At 29.9% G+C, this 26,853-nt stretch overlaps 1 protein-coding gene across 1 annotated transcript in view; it reads right to left on the reverse strand.

Annotated features, from left to right (window-relative positions):
• Positions 1–26,853, reverse strand: part of LOC129965696 (guanylate cyclase 32E-like) — a 230,856-nt gene that overhangs the window by 93,993 nt on the left and 110,010 nt on the right. The window contains exon 4 of the mRNA XM_056079805.1: positions 22,353–22,653. Coding sequence (XP_055935780.1) covers positions 22,353–22,653 — 301 coding nt within the window. The remainder of the gene's footprint in view (positions 1–22,352; positions 22,654–26,853) is intronic.

Below are 26,853 nucleotides of genomic sequence, written 5' to 3' on the forward strand. Positions count from 1 at the left end.
AAATTAAAAATGATAGAAAAATCAAAATACAAAGGACAAAATGGTAAAAAGGAAAAAAATAAATTCCATAAAGCAATAGGAAAAAGTAAAAAAAAAAAAAAAAAAAAAAAAAGCGAAGGAAAAATTACAGTCATCCAAATTTAAAATATCATCGACTCAAGATCCAAGTTCTCATCTTTCATAAATCTAAACGAAATGAAAAAAAAAGCCCACAAAGAAATAGACACCGAAATCATTAATTAACAACAGTTCAGAACAAATCAGACGCAATCCTAACTTGTCACCAGAGCGATGTGGTCAGCCCAAAAGCTAAAAAAAAAAAAAAAAAAAAAAAAAAAAAAAACTATTACGATTTAATAATATCTATTTTGTATAAATTTAAATATTCTTTTTTTATCTTTCTAAATTTTTTAAAATATTTTTCTTTTCCTTTTATCTGTGATATTTTTTGACTGTGATATTTTTTGACAGTGATATTTTTTTGACTGTGATATTTATAAGCATATCTGTGATATTTTTTGGCTGTGATATTTCTTCGTTCGTATGTGTTGTTTATAAGCATTTCTGTGATAATAAGCATATCTGTGATATTTTTTGGCTGTGATATTTCTTCGTTCGTATGTGTTGTTTATAAGCATTTCTGTGATAATAAGCATATCTGTGATAATAAGCGTTTCTGTGATAATAAGCATATCTGTGATAATAAGCGTTTCTGTGATATAATAAACGTATCTGTGATAATAAGCATTTCTGTGATATAATAAGCGTATCTGTGATAATTACCATTTCTGTGAAAATAAGCGTTTCTGTGATAATAAGCATATCTGTGATATTTATAAGCATATCTGTGATATTTATTTATAAGCGTTTTTGTGATATGTTTTATAATTTTCTGTGATATGCATATAAATAAATGTTTTTAGAATTTTCTGTTATATATAAAAAATAATTATGCTGTAAAATATTTAATTGTAAAAATTTATATTAAAAATGTTCAAAATTAAAAAAAAATAAAAATAATAAAAATTTTAAAAATATTTAATTGTAAAAATTTATATTAAAAATGTTCAAAATTAAAAAAAAATTAAAATAATAAAATTTTTAAAAAATATTAAAAATTTTGAAAATTTATAAAATAATTTCGTGTACGTTTTTAACGTATTCATTGTATTGTTAGTATGTAATAAATACATACAAAAATGACGAACGTCTCTATTATTTATAGTTTGTAGAATTTCTTCGTTTATATTTTGTTTGAAAAATACGAATTGTTTATGCTATAATAAACTAATCGAAAATATCATATTTAAACTTAAATCTGAGACATTTAAAAAACTTTACAATAATTTAAGATCAGTCTTCAAAATACATTTTTTACACATGGATTATGTCGCAATCCGGGTTTTGAGAAATATATTTTAACATATAGTTTAGAATTAATACAAGGCTATGAAATATTTTTGCCATTACTTTTGTAATATGCACTAGACGCCTAGGTGGTTCATCGAATATATTGATTCTCTTTTAAATTTCAACTAGAGCATTTTTACAAATTTTGAAGTTCAGAGTGATTTTTTAGCATCTATTTGCCAATTTTATTAATATCATATTATATTGTCTTTTACATGTCCTGTTTAATTTCTACCTAATAGAGGTAAGATATAAGGCATCACAGCGTTAATGAAAAACTAACTTTGGTTAAACCAATCTTTTAATTGCAAATTGACTTGGCTTTAATGCAACTTAATTACATTATATATTTAATACACACACACACATACATACACACATATATATATATTTATATTCTTTAAATAGATAGATATAGATAGTTATAGATACAGATAAATTATTTTAGTGGTTAAAAATTCCGAATGAAAAATGCTGTCTAAATTTTTGTGACTAAACAATATATGATAAGGCTAAGTAAGGAGAAATTTCATTTACAAAGGAATGCAAGTAGCAACAAGCATTACCCCTCCTCCCCCAGCCCCCAAAAATATCAAAACGTCCTTGAGAAAATATTATTAAGGTGATTTTAAATTGGAGATTAAGAAAAGGAAATTAAGTCTTAAATTTATTTTACCTTAAATGAATCCTTCATTAAATAATTTTAAAAAGGGAACAGAATATATAGCACTTCTGATTCATTTAAAGAAATGATTCAGAAGCGATTACTGAAACTACTTTCAAGGTACTTAAGTAAGTTTCATACCTATGTAATACACTTAGAGGAATAGAAGTTTTGAATTACTCTTTAGAAATTACCGGATTATGCAAAAGCGAGTTTATTTTAAACGTCAGTGATGATTACCAATTCACCAAACTTTATTTCATTGCATTTTAATGTGCATTTGGTTTTATTATTTTCAGGAATATAATTTAGCACCATAACTTATTGTATAAAAAATGAGTGAGAAGATAAAAATCTATAGGTCGCATTTGTTATTCAAAAACTAGATATCATATTTTCATTAAACACTCCGATAAGATGCCCATTTTGTATTTTTTAATTGTCTTCGGAATATTTTTATTTTGCCAATGAAAATGTCTAAATTCCGTGTGCATAAAAAGAGTGAAATTTATCTGTCATCCCATTCGTCTTTCAAATAAGGATGGATGTATCTCCGTCATCTTATACCTTTCAAAAGCTGTCTTCCGTTTCAGAAGCATGTTACAGAATGAGAAGATATTGCAAATAATATTAATAGCGCGATTTCATCTTTAAAAAATATTTATGAATAATTACATATCATTATCCAGTAATCATTTCATTGTGAATGGCAGATTGTGACGTAAAATATACACGAAGCATTGTAAAAGATGCATAACTTATGATGACACCGAAAGCGTCTATTATTACATAAAATATATGACATGAATATAAACCTGAATAAATCTACAGAAACGGAATTACAAGACTAATGGACTACTTTATGATCTGATTTGATTATATGTCTTCGAATAAGTAACTTTGCACTGAAATATAAAATGATATTTTAGATTTTTATCTTATTATAAGGAGTATATAAATTTGAAATATTAACCAGTGGGACAGGTCTTCCTAAAACTTTCTCAAGTACTTTTTAAAAAGGTGTTATACCCCTTTCTCCCGGAAAAACTGTGGACTTTGGGTAAGCTCGCATTGGCGAATAATAATTACGGAATATTGATCTTTGGAGTAAATCTGGCATTTTTACTGCATCTATGAGCCCCGGAAAAATTGTGGACTTTGGGTAAGCTCACATTGACGAACAACAGTTACGGAATATTGATCTTTGGAGTAAATTTGGCATTTTTACTGAATCTATGAATCCCGGAAAAATTGTGGACTTTGGGTAAGCTCGCATTGACGAATAATAATTACGGAATATTGATCTTTGGAGTAAATTTGGCATTTTTACTGCATCTATGAACCCCGGAAAAATTGTGGACTTTGGGTAAGCTCACATTGACGAACAACAGTTACGGAATATTGATCTTTGGAGTAAATTTGGCATTTTTACTGCATCTATGAATCCCGGAAAAATTGTGGACTTTGGGTAAGCTCGCATTGACGAATAATAATTACGGAATATTGATCTTTGGAGTAAATTTGGCATTTTTATTGCATTTATGAACCCCGGAAAAATTGTGGACTTTGGGTAAGCTCGCATTGGCGAATAATAATTACGGAATATTGATCTTTGGAGTAAATTTGGCATTTTTACTGCATCTATGAGCCCCGGAAAAATTGTGGACTTTGGGTAAGCTCACATTGACGAACAACAGTTACGGAATATTGATCTTTGGAGTAAATTTGGCATTTTTACTGCATCTATGAATCCCGGAAAAATTGTGGACTTTGGGTAAGCTCGCATTGACGAATAATAATTACGGAATATTGATCTTTGGTGTAAATTTGGCATTTTTACTGCATCTATGAACCCCGGAAAAATTGTGGACTTTGGGTAAGCTCACATTGACGAATAATAGTTACGAAATATTGATCTTTGGAGTAAATTTGGCATTTTTACTGCATCTATGAACCCCGGAAAAATTGTGGACTTTGGGTAAGCTCACATTGGCGAATAATAGTTACGGAATATTGATCTTTGGAGTAAATTTGGTATTTTTATTGCATTTATGAGCCCCGGAAAAATTGTGGACTTTGGGTAAGCTCGCATTGGCGAATAATAGTTACGGAATATTGATCTTTGGAGTAAATTTGGCATTTTTACTGAATCTATCATGTCACCGTTAAAGATGTTTTTGGAGACTAATACTTAGCATTTGCTTAATAGCATTTGAAAATCAAATTTAAGTATTAATTGAATTTTTTCAACCGACTGAAACCAAGAACAAATTTATGGAAAAAATCGAGATAGAATTACTACTGTAGTCACAAAATCGCCTTCTAAATTTCATATATTCAAGTCATTGCGATTTTGTGCTATCACGTTGGCATACTTTTGGAAGTACAGGCTTACAAACAATGAACCTATTGCAGGATTCAGTTCCAAATTTGGTACATATCTATATTTCAGATGTTAAATCTAATGTATCAAAATTTATCGATCTAGTTCTCTTTGTCTTTAATTATAGTGTTACTTATATTCGGACAGCCTTTGAGACAGACGTTTTCTGAATGGATATTACACAAAATTAAAAAAAATAAATACAAGTTTGATGTAAAGACCAAATACAAAATTTCATCCGTCTAGCTCAAAGCCTTTTTAAAGTTTCATGCTCACATGCAATCCAAAAGACAGATAGACATAGCGTCAATAATGTGTTTTTAGAACTAAGGAAGGTCAGAAACTTGGAGATTCGTAAAAGTCTTGAATTCGACGATTGTATCGATGATTACAATATTTTATTTATGTTTCGTGTACAAAAAAAATAATAATAATGTTGCTAATTTTAAAAATGTCTCTTGAAAGAAAAGAAATCCTGTAATGTCAAAGAAAATATCTTCAACATCTTTAAAAATGCTGGTTGAAATAATTTAATAATAAACAGTTCAAATTTTGTCAAAGAATTTACTTTTTACATATCAAAAAGAGCATTTAATTGACTTAATTTTTTTTGTTAACAAGCAAATACGCTTTCGATCCATAACAGAAAAACCTTTGTTTTCCCAAATAAATGGATACAAACTAATGAAATAATATAGAAATTGAAAATATGCAACGTCAAAATGAGAAAATGGTGTAGGTGGGATTCAAAAGAACTAAATATTTCAACTATTTTTAGTTTTTATTTCTATTGCAATGGGAACCCATTTAAAGCACATTTCTAAAATGTTTTCAAAATTTCGCGAATTGACTCAGAAAAATAATCGCAGAATTTTCGCAATTCTCTTACAGAAATAAAGTTACATAGTTAGAGTTACCGCAACAAACATTTAAAAACAAATTTACAAACGACATTTATTTCATGAGCGTTATTCAAGGATGAATATTTTGACTGAAGAGTCTGTTATCGATTCCGAAAAAGCGAGATCGATTGGAGATCCTTCACTCAAGATGGAGCCCATAAAGCGTATTCATGAAATTCTATATCGTAAAAAAACTTTTGTATAGTGGGAATTCTTTCGGGTTTTGAAATGTTTATACTAAAGCTTAGGATCTTCGAGAAATCCCGTGGTTGCCATTCAAAGCAAAGAAAAAAAAAGAGAAATTGCGCTTCTTTTTTTGCTAAGGTTATTGACTCATAAAAGAGCATAGAATGGCATCTCTCTTCACATACAATGAAAAGTTTTCACATACGGAATTGGCAATATCGTAACAGCACAATGGGAAATAAACTTATTTTGGCTCAAGTACATTGTGATTGAATTGGAATATCACATATGCTTCGTTTCACTTGAGATAAAAAGCTGTCTCCAAGAAGATTTAAAAAAAATCATTGAATTAATATAGCCGATTTGAGACACTCATCTTGTATAACAAGATGAGTGTTCACATACTCTTTAATTCACATACTCTTCACATTCTCTTCACATACTCTTTAAAAAATGTGTTATCCCAGACAACGCCTTGCAGAGCATTTGCGTATAATAGTTACCTTTGGCGGGAATTTAGAATTTTTACTGAATCTAATATATAATCTTTGGCGAGTTATTTGGCAGTTAATCCCTTACATATGGGGGACGTGGTGGCCTGGTGGTAAGGTCTCGACTTGTAAGCCGTAGGGCTTCAGGCTCGAGACCCCATTCCACTGAAGAACCGCCGTGTAAGGGGGTCTGTTGCACGATAAATCTGTCAGGGCCAAACGTCCTCCCGTTGGTGTGGTGTGGTGTAGTGTGGTGAGGGGGTGCCAATTCAGGTGTCGTCCTCGTCATCTGACCGTGGTTCAAAATGACGAGGTCCGTCTCAAAATAGCCCTAGTGTTGCTTTAAATGGAACGTTATTATAACTAAACTAAACAAACTAACCCTTATATACGGTTAATAGTATCCGGAAATCGAATTTGTGTTTTAGAAACGTTTCTCCATCTGATTGAAACAAACATTTGACACAAAACTACACATGTATTCACAAAATCATATACGAAATCTGATATACTGAACACATTGCGACTTTGAATGATCGGTTTTTACATGTTTCTAATAGTACAGACCGACAGACGGTCAATACCTTATTGCATTTGACTCAAAATTTGATAGAGTCTGGACTATAAATGTTAATTCTGTGTATCGAATTTTTTCTAACTTTTTACGTTTCATAGTCATCGTGATAAATTATATTCGAACAGCCGGAAAAATAGATTTTCTCTGAGCGGATTTTGCTCAAAATATGATAGAAATCAATCTATAAATTTGGTAGAAAGACCAAACACCAAATTTCATCTATCAAGATCAAAGCATTTTTGCCAGTGACAAATAGACAGACATTTTTTCAAAAATGTGTTTTTCTAACTTAAGGAGGTCTAAAACGTAAAGATTCGTCAAAACCTCGAGTTCGAATTTTTTGACAATTTACTTTATCTATACTAAGTAACCAGAAAGTAAAAAGAGAATTAAAGAGTTTCATAAACAGTATTTGAATCGACCACAGACAATCAAAAATCGTGGACTATGCAACTCGCTTAGATGATGTAGTGGTATTTGCATAAAAACTCTTAACAAGCAATAATTTTGATCAACCATTATTAGACATCTGTTTGAGGAGTTGAGAGAAAGAAATTTGGTAAGAAATTGTAACAATGTAGAGTTTATTTATGATCGCATGATTTAGCAAAGTTTGACAAGCTCTGGAACGAAACTTTTATAGATTTTTATAAGTTACTCCTTAGGTGTTTGTTTCAAAATAATAATAATAATAATAAAAATCTGATATGCAAAGGATTTAAGAGAAAATATGGCGCACATGATAATTTCATCTCATTATAAATAAAGTATTATATCTGAATTTTCCTAACATTCAGTATTGTTTTATATTTGGATTATTGCCTTTTTGAAATATCAGATTTTACAATAATAAAATTTTGTTATTGTAAAATCCTAATGCTAAAGTTTATTACAATACTAAAATTTTCATTAGTTTTGGACGTATTTTCTCTTTAAAAGGCTATATGATCTTTAACAATTAAAACAGACTTCGATAGTTGGTCAAATGCAATTCTCCCTAACGTAAGAAAAAATTCTTAAATTTAATAGATTTTTAATCACAGTTTTATAAGACATTTAACTTTATAATTATGTATTTTTAAGTCAGTGAAGTAATTTTTATTAATTAAAATATATGTGTAAAAAACATGTTCAGTATGAATTGTTGAAGACAGAATTTGCTTGGGTGCAAAGTGTTTTAGAAATTAAGCACCTTATACTAACAAATGTTACAGCAATTTACTCTCAAAGAACATAACTTGATAGTTCATGCAAAGGGATAAATATTTTAATACACAGGAATTATTTTATTTTTTACGTTGGTGAAATATGACAACGCTTTTAAAAAACATTTTTAGCATATTATTGTTACAAAATTTTCTTTTACTACAAATATCGTCAATTAATCGTAATAACGTAACGCATTTAATCGCTATAGTTCAGCAGCTTGCTTGCTGTCTAATCCTCTAAAATCTTTTACTTGTCGGTGACTCCTACTCCTCTCACACACAACTTCTGACAATACACATAACTTCTTGCAGCTTCAGAGTGCCCGTCTTTTATAGTTCCGGGAGGCGGGGCTAAAATCTTCAGACCAATCAGGCCGTACTTGGGTGTATCTTGGTTCCTACTGGATGGCTCGTGAAACTTCTCGAACTTTCCAGTATGATCCATTTAGTAGCCAAACTCGTCTCCAAGTCGCCAAATGGTCTCCAAGCTCTCAGGTCATTGACGCACAGGACAGATCTTAAAAAGGCTTTAACGGTTTTTCCCAGGATGACTCTATTCGTACCGGGTAGCAAAATTACAGATTTGCAACATTATAAAGTACAGAAAAAAGGTATATCTAATGATGTTTTGATTTCAATTGATCTTTTTTTATTATGTGTGTATAAGTATACCTGGAAAATTTTATAGATGTGATGAATCATTTTGTTTTAAACTTTCGAGCAAGCTCTGAAAATGTAACGTTGAGAAAAATGATATTAAAGTGAATGTTTCAGAGAGAACAGTCAATAGTGACTTTGAAGATTTTGACTATGTATTTAAAACTAATTAACATACACACATGTACAATACCAAAACATTTTCAAAAGGGTTTTAGCAATCAAATAAAATCATAAAAAATTCGAAAAGTTAAAATTTTAAAGGTACTACAATCACATCATTTTTAAAAAGCTAATTTGTTTTTTCATTCATACTGCTTATAAGCAACTCTTTTTTTACAGCGTTAGAGCTCGAACCTCTCGCATATTAATAAGCTAATTGCAAAATGTTTAAGTTAAACTTGAACTATCTTCAGCAAAATTTTTTCTTTGTCTGAAATGAAAAGTAAGAAAGATCCAGTTCTCTCAGTGTCACTGCATATGAAATGATTGCCCAATTCCCGTACATTTAAAATAAATTTGATTCATAAACTACCTTTATTCGAACGCGTTCGGTCAAAGTTGGTTTATTTTTAGAAGATCTTTTGAAGATGAAAAGGAAAGTCTCAGAATAGAGAGTGATGAAATTCTTTTCCAAATTTCCTATTGCCATTTGAAACATTCCAGCAGACATTCATTCCTGTGGCACCATTTCCGAAACATTCGCAATAAATTTGCGCAGGGTTCTGTTTGATGTTCGAGTTGAATTTATGCATTTTCGGGCGATGACTAATATTTAAATTATGCATTCCGAAAGTTGAATCTTTGTTTCATCAACGTTTTATTTGCTAGGACATGTTTCAAACTAACAAGCAAGGCTGTGACATCGCAAATTTGACTTTTATTGCATAAAGATGAGCTCCAACAAGAAAGCGGATTTGCCTAACAATGAGACAATTGTTTTCATTTTCTTTTTTTAATACTCTGGACATTACTCGTTTTAGGAAAAGTTATTCGAGAAAATTTCGGAGAATATTCAGTGTTTTCAGTACCTTCATTTAGGCCTACTTTTGATTTCAGAAGAGTGATATTTATATCTTAGAAACTAAAGTTTTTCAACTGAGTATTATTATCCATTATTCAGGCTGTGTGCAAATAAATTTATGAAAGTGTCATTACTATGAAAATTCTTCAATGCTAGGGTATGTTTATTATTCGACATGCTGAAATTTTGAATTATTTTCCCAATTTGAATGCACAAAATAATTTATTAATAATTTATTATAAAAATAATTATTTTAGCAAGACCTTAATATAAAAACTAATGAATTGAATATGATAGTATTTATGAATTGAATTGTTCAGAATCGTATTTAGCTGATGAAGAATTTTCAATTTAGATTTTTCTCTGCTTTTTATTCAAACATCATATCAACTCAATATTATGATTACACTTAAAATTGATTGCAAAAGTCAATTACTTTTTGCGAAGGCAACATCTTTTTACAAATAAGCTGTGTTCCAGATTGCCAAATGCGTCGTAAAACAACGATACCATTTGTAAAAGCAAGATTCTTCAATTTGATTACGACAGGCACACGCGCGCGCGCACACACACACATATACACGAGCACCTTCACACTAGCACACTCACACGCATACGCGCGCGCACACATACGCACACGCACTTTTACACTAGCAAACTTACACGCAAACGCGGGCGAGCACGCACACACACACACGAACGCACGCATGCACACACACACACTCATACACTACCTTGAACTAAATTTTACATGTAAATTCAATATTATATATGAATTCTAAAGTTAATTTAGATCAAATTTGCAAGTTACTCTTAAATAAATTCAATAAAAAAGCCTGGTCATTTTAAAATGCGCCATGTGTCATTTTAAATGCACATTCAAAAGTAATATTCTTGCAGAAAATTGGATTTTATAGTTTGTTTACGGGATGCTGATTTAGTTAAAATTTAACCTTACTAGCTCATGCTGTGTGGAAAACGAGGCTTTGCCAATGATTATTTAAATTAAGTAGAAGTATATTACGTTCTCGATAACAAATCTCCTACGATATATACACGAATGCAAATCCAAAACAACACACACACACACACACACACACACACACACACACACACACACACACACACACACACACACACACACACACACACACACACACACACACACACACACACACACACACACACACACAACTCATTTTTAAATTAGATTTAGCGGAGTCAAATGAAAGAAACCCTTCATTTAAAAATTAAATTAATTCAATTAATAAATAGATATACTATTTTCAGCATCTCTAAAATGCTTTTAAATTTTGGGAGACCCCGCCCCTCAGTGTACAGAATGCCAATGCCAATTGTCAGTTTCAACACATTCTAATTGATTGTCCACAATTCGTTTCACAACGCACCCGTTGCTTTCAGTCTTCCTCTATCATTTTGAAAGACATTCTTCACAAAATTAATCATCCAAGTCTTTTTACTTTCTTAAAAATTATCGGTTTTTACCATTTGATCTAATTACAAATGGTTCAATTTTAAAGTTTTCATACTGTTTTCTTTACCATTTACATAAACATTGACAAATCCTGACAAATGATAAGAAGTTTATGATTATATATTATTATTATGATTAGTTTATGATTATATAAAAGTTTATAAACTAGGTTTTAATTAATACCATACGTTTGGCGCAGCAAAATCAAGAATGGTTTTTGCGCCACAAAACTCCACTAAATCAAATTAAACTAAAATGCTTTTATTAAGTTTTAAAATATTTCCCTTTCTACCAGAAATATTTGTGGATATTTATCATGAAATAAAAATATTTTACAAAGGTGACTAAATTATAATAATTATAAAGTTAATATTTTGAGAGACCTTTCATTTGATAGTTCGAATCACGGAGAAGAATTCGTTTCGGCTACGTCAGAATGACGCATTTCCTGTTAGTTTCATTTTTCTAAGAATGATGGCGCCACAGTTTAAGTAGAATATAATGTTAAATGAAATGCCATTAATTTCCGTGAGAGGGAAAACTCTGTTTCTCCTTTCTCTGAATAGATTTCATTTAAAATTCGGTAGAAATCTGCAAATTTTGTGCAAAAAATACATAAATAAAATTTCATCTGTCTAGCTCAAAGCGTTTTTGAGATATCATGCTCAAGGATAAATATAATATAAAAATGGTTGGTTCGGACTCAGAGATGTCTAAAATGTAGTGATTCGTCAAAATCTCGAGTTCCACTTTTTTTCACGATTGCAATACTGTTTCTTTGTATATGAGAAACTAAGAAAGTACGAGAGCAAAAGATAATATAAAATTAAAAAAATTTTTTTTTATGAAGAATTATTAAACATTATGATGTTAAATACTGGTATTGAGGTGCTTGAATAATTTTTTTCTTGAATAATAAAGTTTGTTACAAATACTATACCAGAAAAAGGGGATTCTAAAGTAAATTTTCATTCTTATTTACTTATATGCTCACTAATTTTACACAAATTTCCTTTCTTCCTAGAAACAAATTTTATTTTCCAAAAAAAAAAAAAAAAAACTTTTAGAAAAATTCTTGTTACTGAGGTGAGGTTCTATTACTTACCAACATTCCGTTCAATGAACCTTACAAGGAAAAAAAAAAGTAGTATTTCTTGGTTAAATCAAAACAAGAAGTTGCTCAGATTAAAAAAAAGGCACAAAAACAATTTTTTCTTTTGGTTAGTCACAGTTGAAGGTTTTGATAATTAGAAAAGAAAAACTAAAAAAAGAAAAGAAGTTGTTAATCAAAACATGCATTAGATATTTCGCCCAAAAGAACATTAATTGGTAAGAAAACTGACGAAAAGAAAATAGGCTTTGTCTTCTCTCAGAATGAAGGCATGAATTCTTTTTTGTTACTGAAAGGTAAATAACATACTTTTATTTTTCAATTTTATTCAGACATTGCTTCCGTCCTAGCCAAAAGCCACAAGGAACACTTATTAATTATTATAGCTATAGAACAATTATTAATTATTATAGTTTTTATATATTTATAAAGTACATAACTTGAAGTAGGATCAATATCAATTGAAAGAATACAATTTTTTGTAATCTTAATATATATAAATTACGTGTCACGTTGTTTGTCCGCGATGGACTCCTAAACTACTTAACCGATTTTAATCAAATTTGCACACCGTGTGCAGTTTGATCTAACTTAAAAGATAGGATAACCCTTTTTTGAATTTTTAATTAGAATTTTAATTATTAATTAAAAACTAACTTTCCCGCCAAAAAAAATCTTTTCCTTTTCCCCACCGCCAAATGAGTACGGCTTCAGTTTTTGTTCCCAACAGTCATGAGGCTAGGCTTAAAATTTTTCGACTGATTATTTGAAACGATTCTATTTATTTTCTTAATGTTTGATGCATTTAAATTTAAACATTGTTAATTAATCGATCTTTCAGATTCATTCTTAAGTACTTTTGAATTAAAATAAAACAGAATAAAGGAAATTAAAAATTTCTAATATGCATAGCGTTACCGCAACTGGCGTAGAAAAACTCCCGCATTTGCGTTACCGTAACTGGCGTTGAAAATTCACGCATGCGCATTGTGTTCTGATTGTTGACATGACAACCATTATCAACGGATGATTTAAATTATTTTTAGGTTAGTTGCATGTTTTTGTAATTAAATTGTATTTATGTCAGTTATATATTTTTTGTATACGCTTATAGTTTTAAGTACATCGTTTTTTTAGTTTTTTTTACCTGTTTTCAACCGATTATTTTAAACGATTCGTTTTATTTTCTTAGTGTTTGATGCATTTAAAATTAAACATTGTTAATGAATCGTTCTGGTCATGATGAATCTGAGAATATTTTGTTGACAAATTCTTGAAATATTACATAAATTAGGAAAGATATTCTTTAGTGCCCATAAAGTTTAAACGCTCAGTGACTGTTTTCAGTAATCATATTACAAAAAATACTTTGTTTCAATAAAAAATATTATTATATTAATTGCAGATTCATTCTTTTCACTTTAATTTAAAGCATAAATTCTATGAGAGGTAACAGAAAACTAGAGAGATACATAAGGCGTCCTGAAGGCGTTTATAATATTATGAGTGAATATTATTATATGACTATCAACATTTGAAGATTTAAAATATTTTGATGAAGAAGCTATTAAAGTAGGAATTGCATAAAATATTTAATTATTAAAATTTTAACGAACATTAAGATTGGCGAACCGGCTGGTCGCCAAAGGCGGCTAGTAATTATATAATTGTCTATTTAATTGCTTGTGTTACTGTTGTGATTTTGATCTGTTGACATTTTTTTTTGGTGATTTGGCGATTGCATTTGGCACCAAATGTTTGTTGGGAAGTATGTGGCATTGAAGTCAGCAAAGAGTGTTTCTTGAGAAACAGAAAAATTTCCAAAATTTTCGAGCCCTCATCACTCAATAGTATAAAAGACGATCACTTGCGCAGGAGCTCAATTTTAGAGTTTGTGAAGCTACTAAATGCTGTGAAATCCAGCGAACTTTGCATAATCAATGATCTTTTTTTCGTATAATTTGTCTGAATTGCCATTGGGTTTGAGTTCTATACGAATATTTTCCCCCCCATGTTTATATTTGAGGTTTTTTTTAAACTATAAAAGTTGTTTGTAAATTAAATTATTGTAATATAAAGAACTCACGTAATTGTTTGTACAAATTTGTAATTTCTATCAATGTCTATACTTTATTACTGCAGTTTTTTTCATATATAAAGAAATTGTCGAGGATTACACTAACTTTGTCACTATGGGCGAAAATTTTATATTTCTGGGAGTCTTTTTTTAACAAAAGTCATTTTTAGTGGATATAATTTGATATTTTAATGAATAAAATCAATATATTAGAGATAATTTTATTTTGCTTCGTTTTTAAATAATTTAATATCAAGTAATTCTTCATGGAAATAATGATACACATGTACTAAATAGCCAACGAATTGTACATAAAAACAGCAGCGCTTAAACAACAAATTGGCAATAGACAACTGTGCAAGCCCAAAGCGCTTAGGGACAACTCTCTAAAAAGTGATTTCTTTCAACTACTCGTCTCTTGACTCGATGACTCACTACTGAATCATCTCCGCTTTGTTTGTTTATGATAGCGTATCGAATGTTCTAGAACAAACTCTTGAACTCGAGTTCTAATAAAACCACCAAGATTCTTGAATATTCTAGGTTTTTCATTTTGCCATCAAAGCTGCTGAATTCTTCACGTTGCCAAATGGCATCAAGGCTGGAAGAACCCGCATCTATTCAGCAGCTGTAGCTATATATATAAAACTATCTTCCTCACGAGGAAACTTATCAATACTTAATAATATTGAAGATTCGGTTCTGATAAAAAATTAAAAAATAGCCCAATCTTGGCTAGTTCGAAATTTCATTTTATGATTGTAACAGTTTTCAGATTGATTGAATTCAACAAACAAAGAACGTTTAGTTTAACCATATTAACAGATCAACTTGTGATACTAGTAACCACATAATTTTCAACTGACGTTCCATCTGTATTGTTTAATAAGAAAGACAATTGTAAATTATATTAAAATTAAAACGTGTCTGAAAAGTAATAACGATTTTCTATTTATGTTATCGGATTAAGGAATATTTTGAAGTAAACGTCAATGCATGGCCCAATTCGGTTTATATAATTAATAAGTGAGAAAGGTTGCCAAATCATCATTTTAAATAAGTAGAACGAAAGAATAATGTAACATTTTAAAAATAAACAAAATAACCCGAAAAATGAAATAGCCTTCCAAAAACAAAAATATCTTTTAAAAAGTAATAACTGTTAAATTTCTCTAAATAATAAACTTCGGGAAAAATAAAAGTCAATTTTTTTCCTAAAGGAAAACGAATATAAATTGTAATAATTGCGAAATTAAAATGAAATTTAAAATCTGTAATTATAAAATAAATCAAAAGGCTAATATCCATTATCGTTTTATGAAAAAGATCAATTAAAAATTTAAGCGAGTAAATATTTTATTATTTTTATATTTTAAAACTTTCCAAAATTCAGACATATATTTCGAAAATTAGATAACATCAAATTGTAAGTAAGTACAAATATTCTTTGTTAGTTCATGTATCGATGAAAGTAAACTATTTTTTAACCACCGATTTTCTCATAACAATGTAAACGATAATGAGATAAAAAGATTTGATAAAATAGTGAAGATAATTTAAGTTTCATTCATCAATAGAAATTTATTTAAAATTTTTAAAAATTTGTCAAAACTAAAGCAAAAAAAAAAATGTATATGTAGCAATTCAATAGGTATAATTAAAAAAACATTTATTTGAAATTTAAAGTGGTATAAAAGTAATATTAGTAAAATATTTTCAAAAAATATTCTAAAATGGAAAAATTTTCATCATAATTTCAAACAGAATCAACAAATGATAAACTATTATTACTAATGCGTAGTGGGTTAGCTCTATTCCTATGATTCATTTGATGATTCGCAGTGAAAATAATTTTAACGGAATAATTTTTGAATCCGTAATAAATAGTGTATTCTATTCATTTACGAATTCGAAAAAATTCAGCGGCGCTTTTAGATATGCCTCAGGATGCGTTTATTTAATCAAAATAGGGGTGAAGGGAAAGCTAAAAGGAGGAGATTCTTACATTCAACAACAAAGGGAACTCAGATTTTCCGCAGATTTGAGTGACTTAAAAACTGTGGGTAACTTTTAATATTGGTAGAAAGAAATACTAATTTGCAATAAAAGGCTTTAGAGTAATTATTATTTACTGTAAAAGGCCTATGCATTAAATTATAATAAATAAACAAAAAAATTTTGTTCTTAAAAATTGGCAATTCGCTTTATATAAAATAATAATTATTTTCTACGTTAAACACGCGAGTTCGCAAATTGTACAGACTAAGTCTATGGCAAAGGATACCGACGTGCTCTGATTGGTTTAAGCTTTGGCATCTTTTTGGCAATGTTTTGCCTAAAAGATGCCATACCTAAATATATTTTTATAAAAATAAATAAAATTTGTGAATTTATCCCCCCCCGCCCTATTTTTTACGGTTCACATGTAATATTAATCTGGAACACATATACAACAGAAAAGATCAAATCTTGAAACCTAAATTCAGAAAATATAAAAATTACAATTTATTAAAAATATTTTTGTGCAAGTTTCTTCTTAATATTATTTTTATATAACTAAAAAAATTAGCTACGAAATCACATATTCCGTTAAAGCTTACATATTTATACGTTTTGGGCATTAAGTAATCATCTCCCCATAGGTAGTTGATGGGAAAGTAACAAACGTTTACCAACAAGTTTCAATGACTGCATAAATTATCTAATAAAGGCACGAAAATCATTAAAAAAATAAGAATTATTTAATTGCTGCATCGTATGTTGAGTAATTACTTTCATATAGTTTTTATACTTCTGGGCATAAATAACAATAGTTACTTGTATTACTAGTATTTTTAGTAATATTTGTTATTATTATTATTAATTATTAGTAGTAGTATTACTAGTAATATTTCGAGAAAACAATTATATTAATAAAAATTAGATCGTTTTGATATTCACTCGTATCTTCCATAAAACTAATGAAAGGAACAAGGTTTGTGCCAAATAAGCAAAAACTAGATCATTATGAGTGCAAAACATTTCCAAAAAGATGCCAAGGTTTAAACCAATCAGAGCACGTCGGTATCCTTTGCCATGGACTTAGTCTGTACAATTTGCGAACTCGCGTTAAACACTTTTTTTTGTTATTGAACTTTTTGATAGTATTTTAATATTAAACACAATAGATAATCCAGGTCACGTTTAATGACATTAAATAAAATATTTTTCGTGCCACTTCTGAAAGTTGTTTTGTTTTTTGAACTAGCAATATAAGCAAAAAATCCACAATTTTGAATTAAATAAAATAGCGCAGGTAAGAAACAACACGACGCTCATATGCACGTGGAAAAAAAAAATTGAACGAAAAAGTACCAAGTGGGGCAGAAATCACGGCCAAAGATTGCCGGAAATTCACTCATTTTTCATATCTCACGCTTCGCGTGATAGAAACGTCGAAAAGTCGTTGTCTTAGGATACTGAAACGAAGAGTACACTCTTTAGCCAGTATGTACGTAGAGTTCATGATGATATAGAGTATAGAATTTAGAAATTTTTAATACAGCAGCTGCTTGGTCATTAGATAAATGTGATCTTTATCTCGGAGGAAAAGAAGGAAAGATAGAAGTACAAAGATGATGACCAATTGAAGAAATATGCAAAATATATAAAACATTCCTGAGATTAAAATATAAAATATTTGAAGAGAGTTTATTAGCAAAATTATTATTTATTTGCAAAATAAATCTTCTCTTAATAAAATGCTTTTACTTTCCCATTAACGAAACGAATAAAGAATATATAGTGATTGTCAAGAAATTGGATCTTGAGATAACAATGGATCTTCATGTTGTAAAATTTCAAGAATACATGAGAAAAATAACAACAATATTTTTTCGAAATTAAGATTGTGCAACTGTATGGTAATTCAAAACTGCAGATGCTATGTGAAAGAAATTTTATACATACAATTTGCCCTCAAATAGAAGAGAACCCCCCAATAGATGTGCCAAATAGAAGATATCAAATTTCGGACGCAATTTGCCAATTAGAAGATAATTTTTCTGTTCCTAGTGTTTATGATGATGGTAACTCAAAATTTTACAAGTCAACTTGATCTTAATGTTGAAATCGCAGAATGGTAACACATTTTGGACCAAAATTCAAAAGATCGAATTCCAGTCAGTCTATTCGGGTGAAAGTGAACAAGGTAAGTGGAAAACACTAGATGCTAGGGATAAAGTTTAGCACGAGTTCTTCTCAGAACATTTATCTTTCTTTAAATCTGATAGTTGCTTAATTATGGGACGCAGCCACCAAGAAGTAGACTGTCTGTCCACCTCTTGTGTATATAAGCATACTAACTCAAAATATGGCATATAACATTTGCATCAAAACTAAAATTTTGTATCAAATTTTGGAATAAATCTATTTACTGAAAGATTATTCGTTTCTGAAGAAGAAGGTCCATTAATTCCTTTTTTTAATTTCTACTGTTAGCTCACACTCTCTCTACATATATCTTGTTCAAATTTTCAATCGTTAATAAAATAAATACTTTTTATTTATCCACTCAAGTTCAAATACATTTTTTTAAACTTGCAGTTAAAACTGTATTAACACTTGATGTTAATACAGTTTTTTTTCAGATATTAATTAATTAGTTAAAGTTGTCCAGTAATTTCTATTCCAAGGTCTCCAAATCACTGGCCAAATGATCGCCATGTTTGTCGCCAAGCTCTATTTTGCCATTTAATATTGTAATTCCGTCATATTTATATACATATTTATATTAATTGTAATTATTTAATAAAAAATAACTAAAATAATTTTTTTTGTTGGCCTAAGTAGGAATTGACTTAAATTTTTTTTATATATTACTTGTTATAATTATAAAAACAATTAAACTTATAAATGATATAAACACGTGTCTAAAAATTTCGAAAGATTAAAAAAATTTTTTTTACCAAAATAAATTACAATTTAATTTCCTAAAAATGTAAACAACAGGGTTTAATCTTTAACATTTATACCTAAAAATGATGGATAAAAAAAAAGGATTTAATCTAACATTTTGATTCTTTTGGATCTGACAGGAGATTTTATTTGAAACAAAACAATGGCCTTTAATCCTCAGAAGTATAAAAACCCTAACTTCGCTTTTTTACGCAAGAGCATACGATGAAGTTCAGGTAAGTGACAAGGGCAATGCTCTAGCCAGAGGTCAAACACAGAGATTGTACTCAGAAAAAATTGCATCACGTCTAAGAAGATAAAAATGTTATGTTTGGGCGCTCGTCCAAAGTTTTGAAACTCACAACACAATAGCTGACAGAATAAATGTATTTATGATTTTTTTTTATGGGTGAATGGAGTGTGGTGAACCCTGCTTAAAAATCGATCGCCATCAAACAGTAACAAAGTAGCAGAACTCTCCTACATATGTTGTTACTTTGCAATAAAAATAATAGTTACACGAAAAGCAGATGGTTAACTCAGAATCTGGTACTTGTAAAGGGCTGTTAAGTCTTTGTTTTGAGATTGAGTAATGGATTAGTACTATTCATTTTTATTATTTTTAACCCTTTCATTACTGATCTGGCACAATTATCCATGCAAATTTTATCCAAGACGACCGTTTTTTATTTCAAGCGAGAAGTGCAAGATATAAAATGAGAGCGTTTTTAGTGATAACTCATTTTAAATTCTATATGCTTAGTTTGAAACAGAAATAGAATTGAATTGAGATAAAATTTGCATTGCCGATTTGATCGGGTCAATAGTGAAAGGGTTAATTCAAGAATACACTTTGCAGAAGTATAAATATATAATATATATATATATATATATATATATATATATATATATATATATATATATATATATATATATATATATATATATATATATATATATATATATATATATATATATATATATAAGTAGATGCAATAAATGCTGGTGCTATGATTGTCCAAATAAAGTGCTAATGACGAAAATAATGCCGACAGTACAAAAAATACATTTTAGCGTGCACATGAATGAAAAATTAAAGTTTAAATAATCTGAGTGCAAAAAATAAACAAATAAATAATATTTTTGACGTTAAAATATCAATGTTCTGATTAATATATATAAAGATAAATAACTACCTGATTATGTTTTAAACAAATCTACCATTTTCATCCGAATTTGATGAAATTTGGCATACATGTTCTTCAGGACAAGAGAAAAAATCAGTTTCAAAGCCAAATAAAATACAATTAAAAATTTAATAAGTTTTGTTTATTTTATTTTCAACTATATCTTCTGAAAATATTATCTCACATAAATAATTTTTACAATATCTTAAAACTTTATTATCTTTAAATGAAATCTATTTCATCGCTATACAGTTTTTTCTGGTCTCAATAAATTTTCAAAATTTAATTTAATTTAACAACTTCAACAGGTTTTTATTGTTATATTATCATTGTACTATAAACCATCCTATTACATGCTTTGTTATTTTAAAATTAAGATGGAAAATTGCTCTTTTCGAACATCGATTGGATGGGATTGGCATTTCCACTTTTATTCCGTAGCATTTTCAGAATTTGTATTGAATTGATTTCATTAAATTCGTATTCTTCAGCTTTATCCAATTACAAAGTGAAATTTTAAATAAATGCATTCCATATTGATAGTTTAACACCCAGGAAAGCCAATAATCCAAAGAAACAAATTGGTTTTTAAGGTGAGTTAATGTTTTATAGTGTCTAAATTTGAAAAGTGCCATCTAAATGGCAAAAAGAATATGTAAAGACCTCAAAAGGATAATTTTTTTGTGCTGAAATTTCAATCCATTTTGAAAAAAGTTTCAACATTATCCAAGTTGATTCTCTAAATTCCGATATGATGACCGCCATTAAAGTAGTTCAGAGTAATTTAAAAAATATGTTCTGTTTGTTAAAATTTGCAAAACTTGCGAAAAATGTAACGAACACTGAAGATAAAAAGCTTATTACCCTAACGCTCTACTATACTCATAAGTCATGTCTTTTTATTTTACTAGTTCTTGATTGGCTCTCATCAACGATTATATATATATATATATATATGGATTTTTCTCTTTGTTGTGATTGTTGATGTTTCTTATGGCATTTGCCACGGACAAACCCGCTATTACGAAGACAGCAATTTAAGCCGGTGGTGGGAGTCACTTGTTTTTATAGTAGTGCCAACTAGAACCAAGAGTACGACTTTGCTACTCACGCATCCCTCATTCGCTTGCACAATCCCTTTTTACAGGATGGCACATTCACATATCTCACAGATAGAACAACGGAAGAACAACCATCCCAAACCGGGAAAGGCCCAGATCACGGGAAACACGCGCTACCCCTATGCCAGGACGCCGGCTTTTCTCTTTGTTCTGTAAGACATGAGACTTTCGTGTGACCAATGTTGCCAAATTCTTATTACCTAAACTTTTTTTCATTTTGTCTAATCTTCTTCTTTTTTTGTTCATTTTTAATCTCCCCATGTTTGTTAAAAACTCATTTCTGCTAAGTAATTTTGCTGTTCATTTTCTTTTCTATAAAAACATTTATTAATTAATTGCCTTTGGTATCGCTCTTTTAACATTGTTAGGTCCGGAGTTTAAGAAATTCGAATTCAAGTAATCTGCGATCTATCCCTACGATCGGCAAATCATATTTTAATGAAACATCTATGCTAACATGACCAATATCAAAGGAGTTTTGCCGATTTAATTTTGTCATTCATTGTACATATTATAGGATGCATGATATTACAACAATACGCAAAGATAGACAATGACCATTTAGATGTTAAAATGACAGAAGCCCTTAAATCATTTTCGTGATTATATTGCAACGTGAATTATCCCTGACAGAAAGAAACGACAATCGTTTGATGAATTCCAATATTAAAAGCACATCAACAAGTAAATGAAAGTTTCCAAAAAGTGAATAAATCCCATGAGGTTAGAAAGAGAACAATGAAAAACATCATTCTATTTTGGCCAAGCAGTAAAACCAAATGCCAGTAATGCGATATTTTAAGATCATATAAGTGACAGTAATCCATGTCCATTCGCCAATGTCTATTTATATCCAATTTCACGCCATTTGCCTAAACCTTCTTACTCCACTGGGAACGTTTAGAAGAGAAGAAGAAGGATTACCTCGCGTTCTTTTGTAGGTCTGCATGACTATTTCCTTGAGCGTGGTGTTGTCCTTGGTGAGGTAATCTCCGGGGAGGTAGAAGGTTTCGATGATGGTGATGTCGTTCTTTTGGGCGAGGTGGATGAGGGCCTCTGCTATCTGCTTCTCGGAGGGGTTATCGGAGACGAGCAGGACCAATTGGTTCCATTCGAAGTCCTTCAGGAGGGCGATGAGGGATTTTGAGACCTTGGAGCTGGGAGGGAGTGTGCGGGCGAAAGTGGAGAAAATCGTCTTCTCGGATACTTTGCTATCAGAGCATTTCTGGAATGGAAGAAAAAAGGTATAATGAAAGTTATTTTTAAGCTGAACATAGAAATTGAATTCACGTTCGTAGCCATTCATAAACTAATGTTTCTAACCCTTGCTATAACATATGAATCCATCCGGGACTCCGAAATAGAACTATAAGTCAATCTCTTAGCATTTAGAATATTTATAAATCTATCATCACGATCTTTTTTCGATATTTTAAATGCCTTAAATACCGTAAAGATATCGTAGTAATATTACAGAGCCTTTAATGAAAATACAGATGTGTTTTCAAATAAGCACTATTCCCTCTATTATATACGAAGAGAAGTCATTTATCATCATGATGATTAGATACATAAATAAATATTCAAAAATAAAATCAAAAATGAATCTCCACTATACATTTTTTATTTACGTTCTCCAGATCGTAAAAGGGCTGGCCACGGTGGCCTGGTAGTAAGATCTTAGCTTCAAACCCTTACGGCTTCAGGTTCGAGACCTGAATCCGCCGAAGTACTGTCATGTAAGTGGGTCTGGCGCATGCCAAATTTGTCGGGTTCAAACGCCTTCTCGCCGGTGTGCCGCGGAAGCTTGGAGAGGGGGTGCCAGCGCAGGTGCCCTACTGTCAATCCGACCGTGTCTCAAAATGACGAGGTCCGTCCCAAAATAGCCCTCGTGTTGCTTTAAAACGGAACGTTAAAATAACTAAACTAAGCTCTATATCATTAGTTTATCTGCTTCGTTTTTAATGAAATATATTACAATAGGAATTATTTTAGTCCTAGACCTATGTATTTTGAATCATTCATTTAAATTTATTTAATTTTATATAATGATTTTGCTTAAAAATTACAAACGAAAATTTTTATATTATAAGAAGATAGTATTTTTATGTTTTTCGTCCATATGAGAACATGATTAATACGTGGCTTAATTCAAAGAAGCTTTGTTCTCTCATTTTGTTTTGAATTGAGAGGATTTATGTTTTAATAATAACCCTTAATGTCAATTTCAGACACATTTAAATGTTGTTATTTTCATTTTTTAAATTTATTTTATAGATTATTAATTTAGCAGGTGGCTGATAAGGTGACCAATCTGTGATTTGATCTCCCATTTCGAAATCAGGAATTTACTATTAGCTCAACGTTGTTATAATTATATTTGAAGGAAGACACTGGTGTCTTCAAGATATTATTTAACAGTTAATAAATGCCTTTTTTCTTTTTAATGAGTTCTCATCATTCGAATCTTGCACTACTAGCTGAAATCTCTAATATTATAATGTATGCTTTTTTTCCAGATTTATTTCAAGTTCAAAATGTTTACAAACTTTACCCAATCTTGCATGTTTTTCTGCTATTTTCGTAGAAAGGTTTTCATAAAATCTCTAAGCACATGCAAAATAACATAACAGACAAAGAAAGATAAAAAATAGCTTTCGGCGATCAGTTCGCCCACGGTATTAATAACATTAGTTCAGTCAACTTTGATGAGTCACACCTTATCACAATAAATAAATGTGGTGTTTTTATTTTCCCGTATTTGAAGTACAGAGAAAGTATCGTAATCAATACTTTCGTAAAAAAAAATATCGTAAAAAATAATATATCGTAAAAAATAATATATCGTAAAAAAAAAAAAAAATCGAATTCTGGTATTAAAAAATCTCTAGTTTCATGCTTCTTTGAATTAAAAAACAACAACATATGTTTGGTATTATGTTTGTTTGTCTGTGAACAAGAAATTTAAAAAACTTTCAGCTAGAGGAATGAAATGAAGCCCCAAATTAATACATTTCTATCAAGTTTTGAACGAAATTCAAATAAGTCTGTGAATCAGGTTGTTCATGTAGAAGTGAAATCCAGTACAGATTTATTTAGTATAAAAGAACTCGATAACTACAAAAGGTAAATATCTACATAAATAAAATTAGATACACAGGTTTAGTATCCAAGGTCTCACTCTCTCTCTGTATATATATATATATATATATATATATATATATATATATATATATATATATATATATATATATATATATATATATATATATATATATATATATATATATATATATATATATATATATATATATATATATATATATTGACTGTCAGTCATTGTATACTTCCTCAAGCACATAAACGCAATGACTTAAATCAATGATATTCAGTATGTGATCCTGTGCCTACCATTTTAGTTCCGTGCAAAATTTTGGCTTTAATCGGTAAGGAAAAAAGGCGCCAAAAAATACACATTGGCACGATATATTCAGTAAAAACGGTAGAATCATGTCAAAAACCTATATTTCATGACTATTGTTCGCCAATGCTATGTAAGACATCCGTAGTCTTATTACAGATCTATAATTTTATACAGAGAGAGGGAGATAAAACTTTCATTCGAGAATATGCGAATACTTTTATTCAGGATGATCTCCCTTGCTGGTTCAATTGAACTTGCATAATAAGAGGGAGCATTCTGATTGGCGAGCCTTTCTCGTAAAAGGGCGCAGTTAATTGGATATATCAATTAAGTTTGCTGAAGCTGGGGTTATGTTAAGTTTCTATTTAATGCCATCTCCTGAAAATGGAGGGCGGAGAATAGTAGTAGACCACTAATAATATATATATATCTGTGATATGATAGTCTTTCAATTTAAATAAAAATTGGTGAAATCAATGTTGTGATTGGACTTGCAGACTGATGTTCCGAATTAATTTAAATATATAGATAAGAAATTTTACATTATTATTGATTTCTTTGAGTTATTCTATTTGCTTCTGTGTAACAAGCATACTGAATAAAAAATGCTTATCAATATCTGTGTTTAAAATGCGTTTTTAAATCATCTGACAATAAATTTTATTTTAACTTTAACATAGGAAAATTTCCATCTCAGAAAATCTGGGTTCTTTTATATTTTTCTACGGTAAAAATGTCTTTATTTTTTCAATATTCTTTATTCCAAATTTTTAAGTAAAAAAAATATTACAAATAATAAATAAAGGAAAAAAAATAAAAAAATTGGCATCGTTTATTTAAAAAAAACCGATAACAAGTAATTATTTCAATAAGTCGCGCCAATTTAAACAAATGATTTCCAAACATTTGTTTGCCATTAACAGTATCTTTCATGTCTTTTCACGTAAGAAAGCAATTTACAAAATAATTACAAATGGTATTATTTCTTTGGAAGTAACGCTTTAATTAATGTGAACATAAGGACAGAAACGTAATTTCGTAATTGGACTCTAAACAGAGCAGTAAAATAATGATGACAAATTGCCAACTGAAATATTCAAAAGTAAATGCTGCAGTAATTAAATGTAAATATGTATAATTCATATTTCATCATTACAAGCGATTCTGTTTAACGAGAATTGAAAAACAAAATATAGAGACGTTAATTATTTTTGTCGGAATACCATAGAATCCATTTTTTATTTTTTAAAAGGAAATTTCTTGTTAAGATTATTTAATGAAGGTAAATCTTTGGTTTGATATAATTCAAATGGGTAATTCAGTTTATAAATTGGTTTGACCAATAAATCTAATATATAAAAATCTCGTGTCACGGTGTTTGTGTTCGCACTCCTCCGAAACGACTCGACCGATTATTATGAAATTTTTTATGTGTATTTGGTAGATATGAGAATAGGTCGTAAAGTATATTTCATAACGATAGGTAATTAGGGTGTTCCTATCCACGTTCACCGTACGCTGATGAGGTCAACGCTTGCTTGAAATCATCGCCACTGTAGCGTAATGTTGAAAAAATCCAGCTAAAAATAAACATGCGCGTCCAAATGCTACAAGATCCATCTGCTGACACATTCTCGGACCAATTGTTAGATATCGGCGATGGAAAAGTTGCTGTCTATGAAAATACTGGATGCATAAAATTGTCCACTCATTTCTGCACCCTCGTTGATTCGCAAAATGCTCTCATTGACCGCATATTTCCGGATGTACGCACACAATACATCAATCATGCGTGGCTGGCAGAAAGAGCCATTTTGGCAGCACAAAATGTGGATGTCGACGATTTAAACTTCAGCAGTCATTGCCAGGCGACATGGTATCACACAAATCGATTGATACAGTGTGCGATGTTAACGAAACTGTAAATTATCCAACAGAGTTTTTGAACTCACTAGATTTGTCAGGCATGTCAACACACCTTCTACGATTGAAGTTGGATCT

This window comes from Argiope bruennichi, chromosome 4 (assembly GCF_947563725.1).
Source record: "Argiope bruennichi chromosome 4, qqArgBrue1.1, whole genome shotgun sequence".
NCBI lineage: Eukaryota > Metazoa > Arthropoda > Arachnida > Araneae > Araneidae > Argiope > Argiope bruennichi.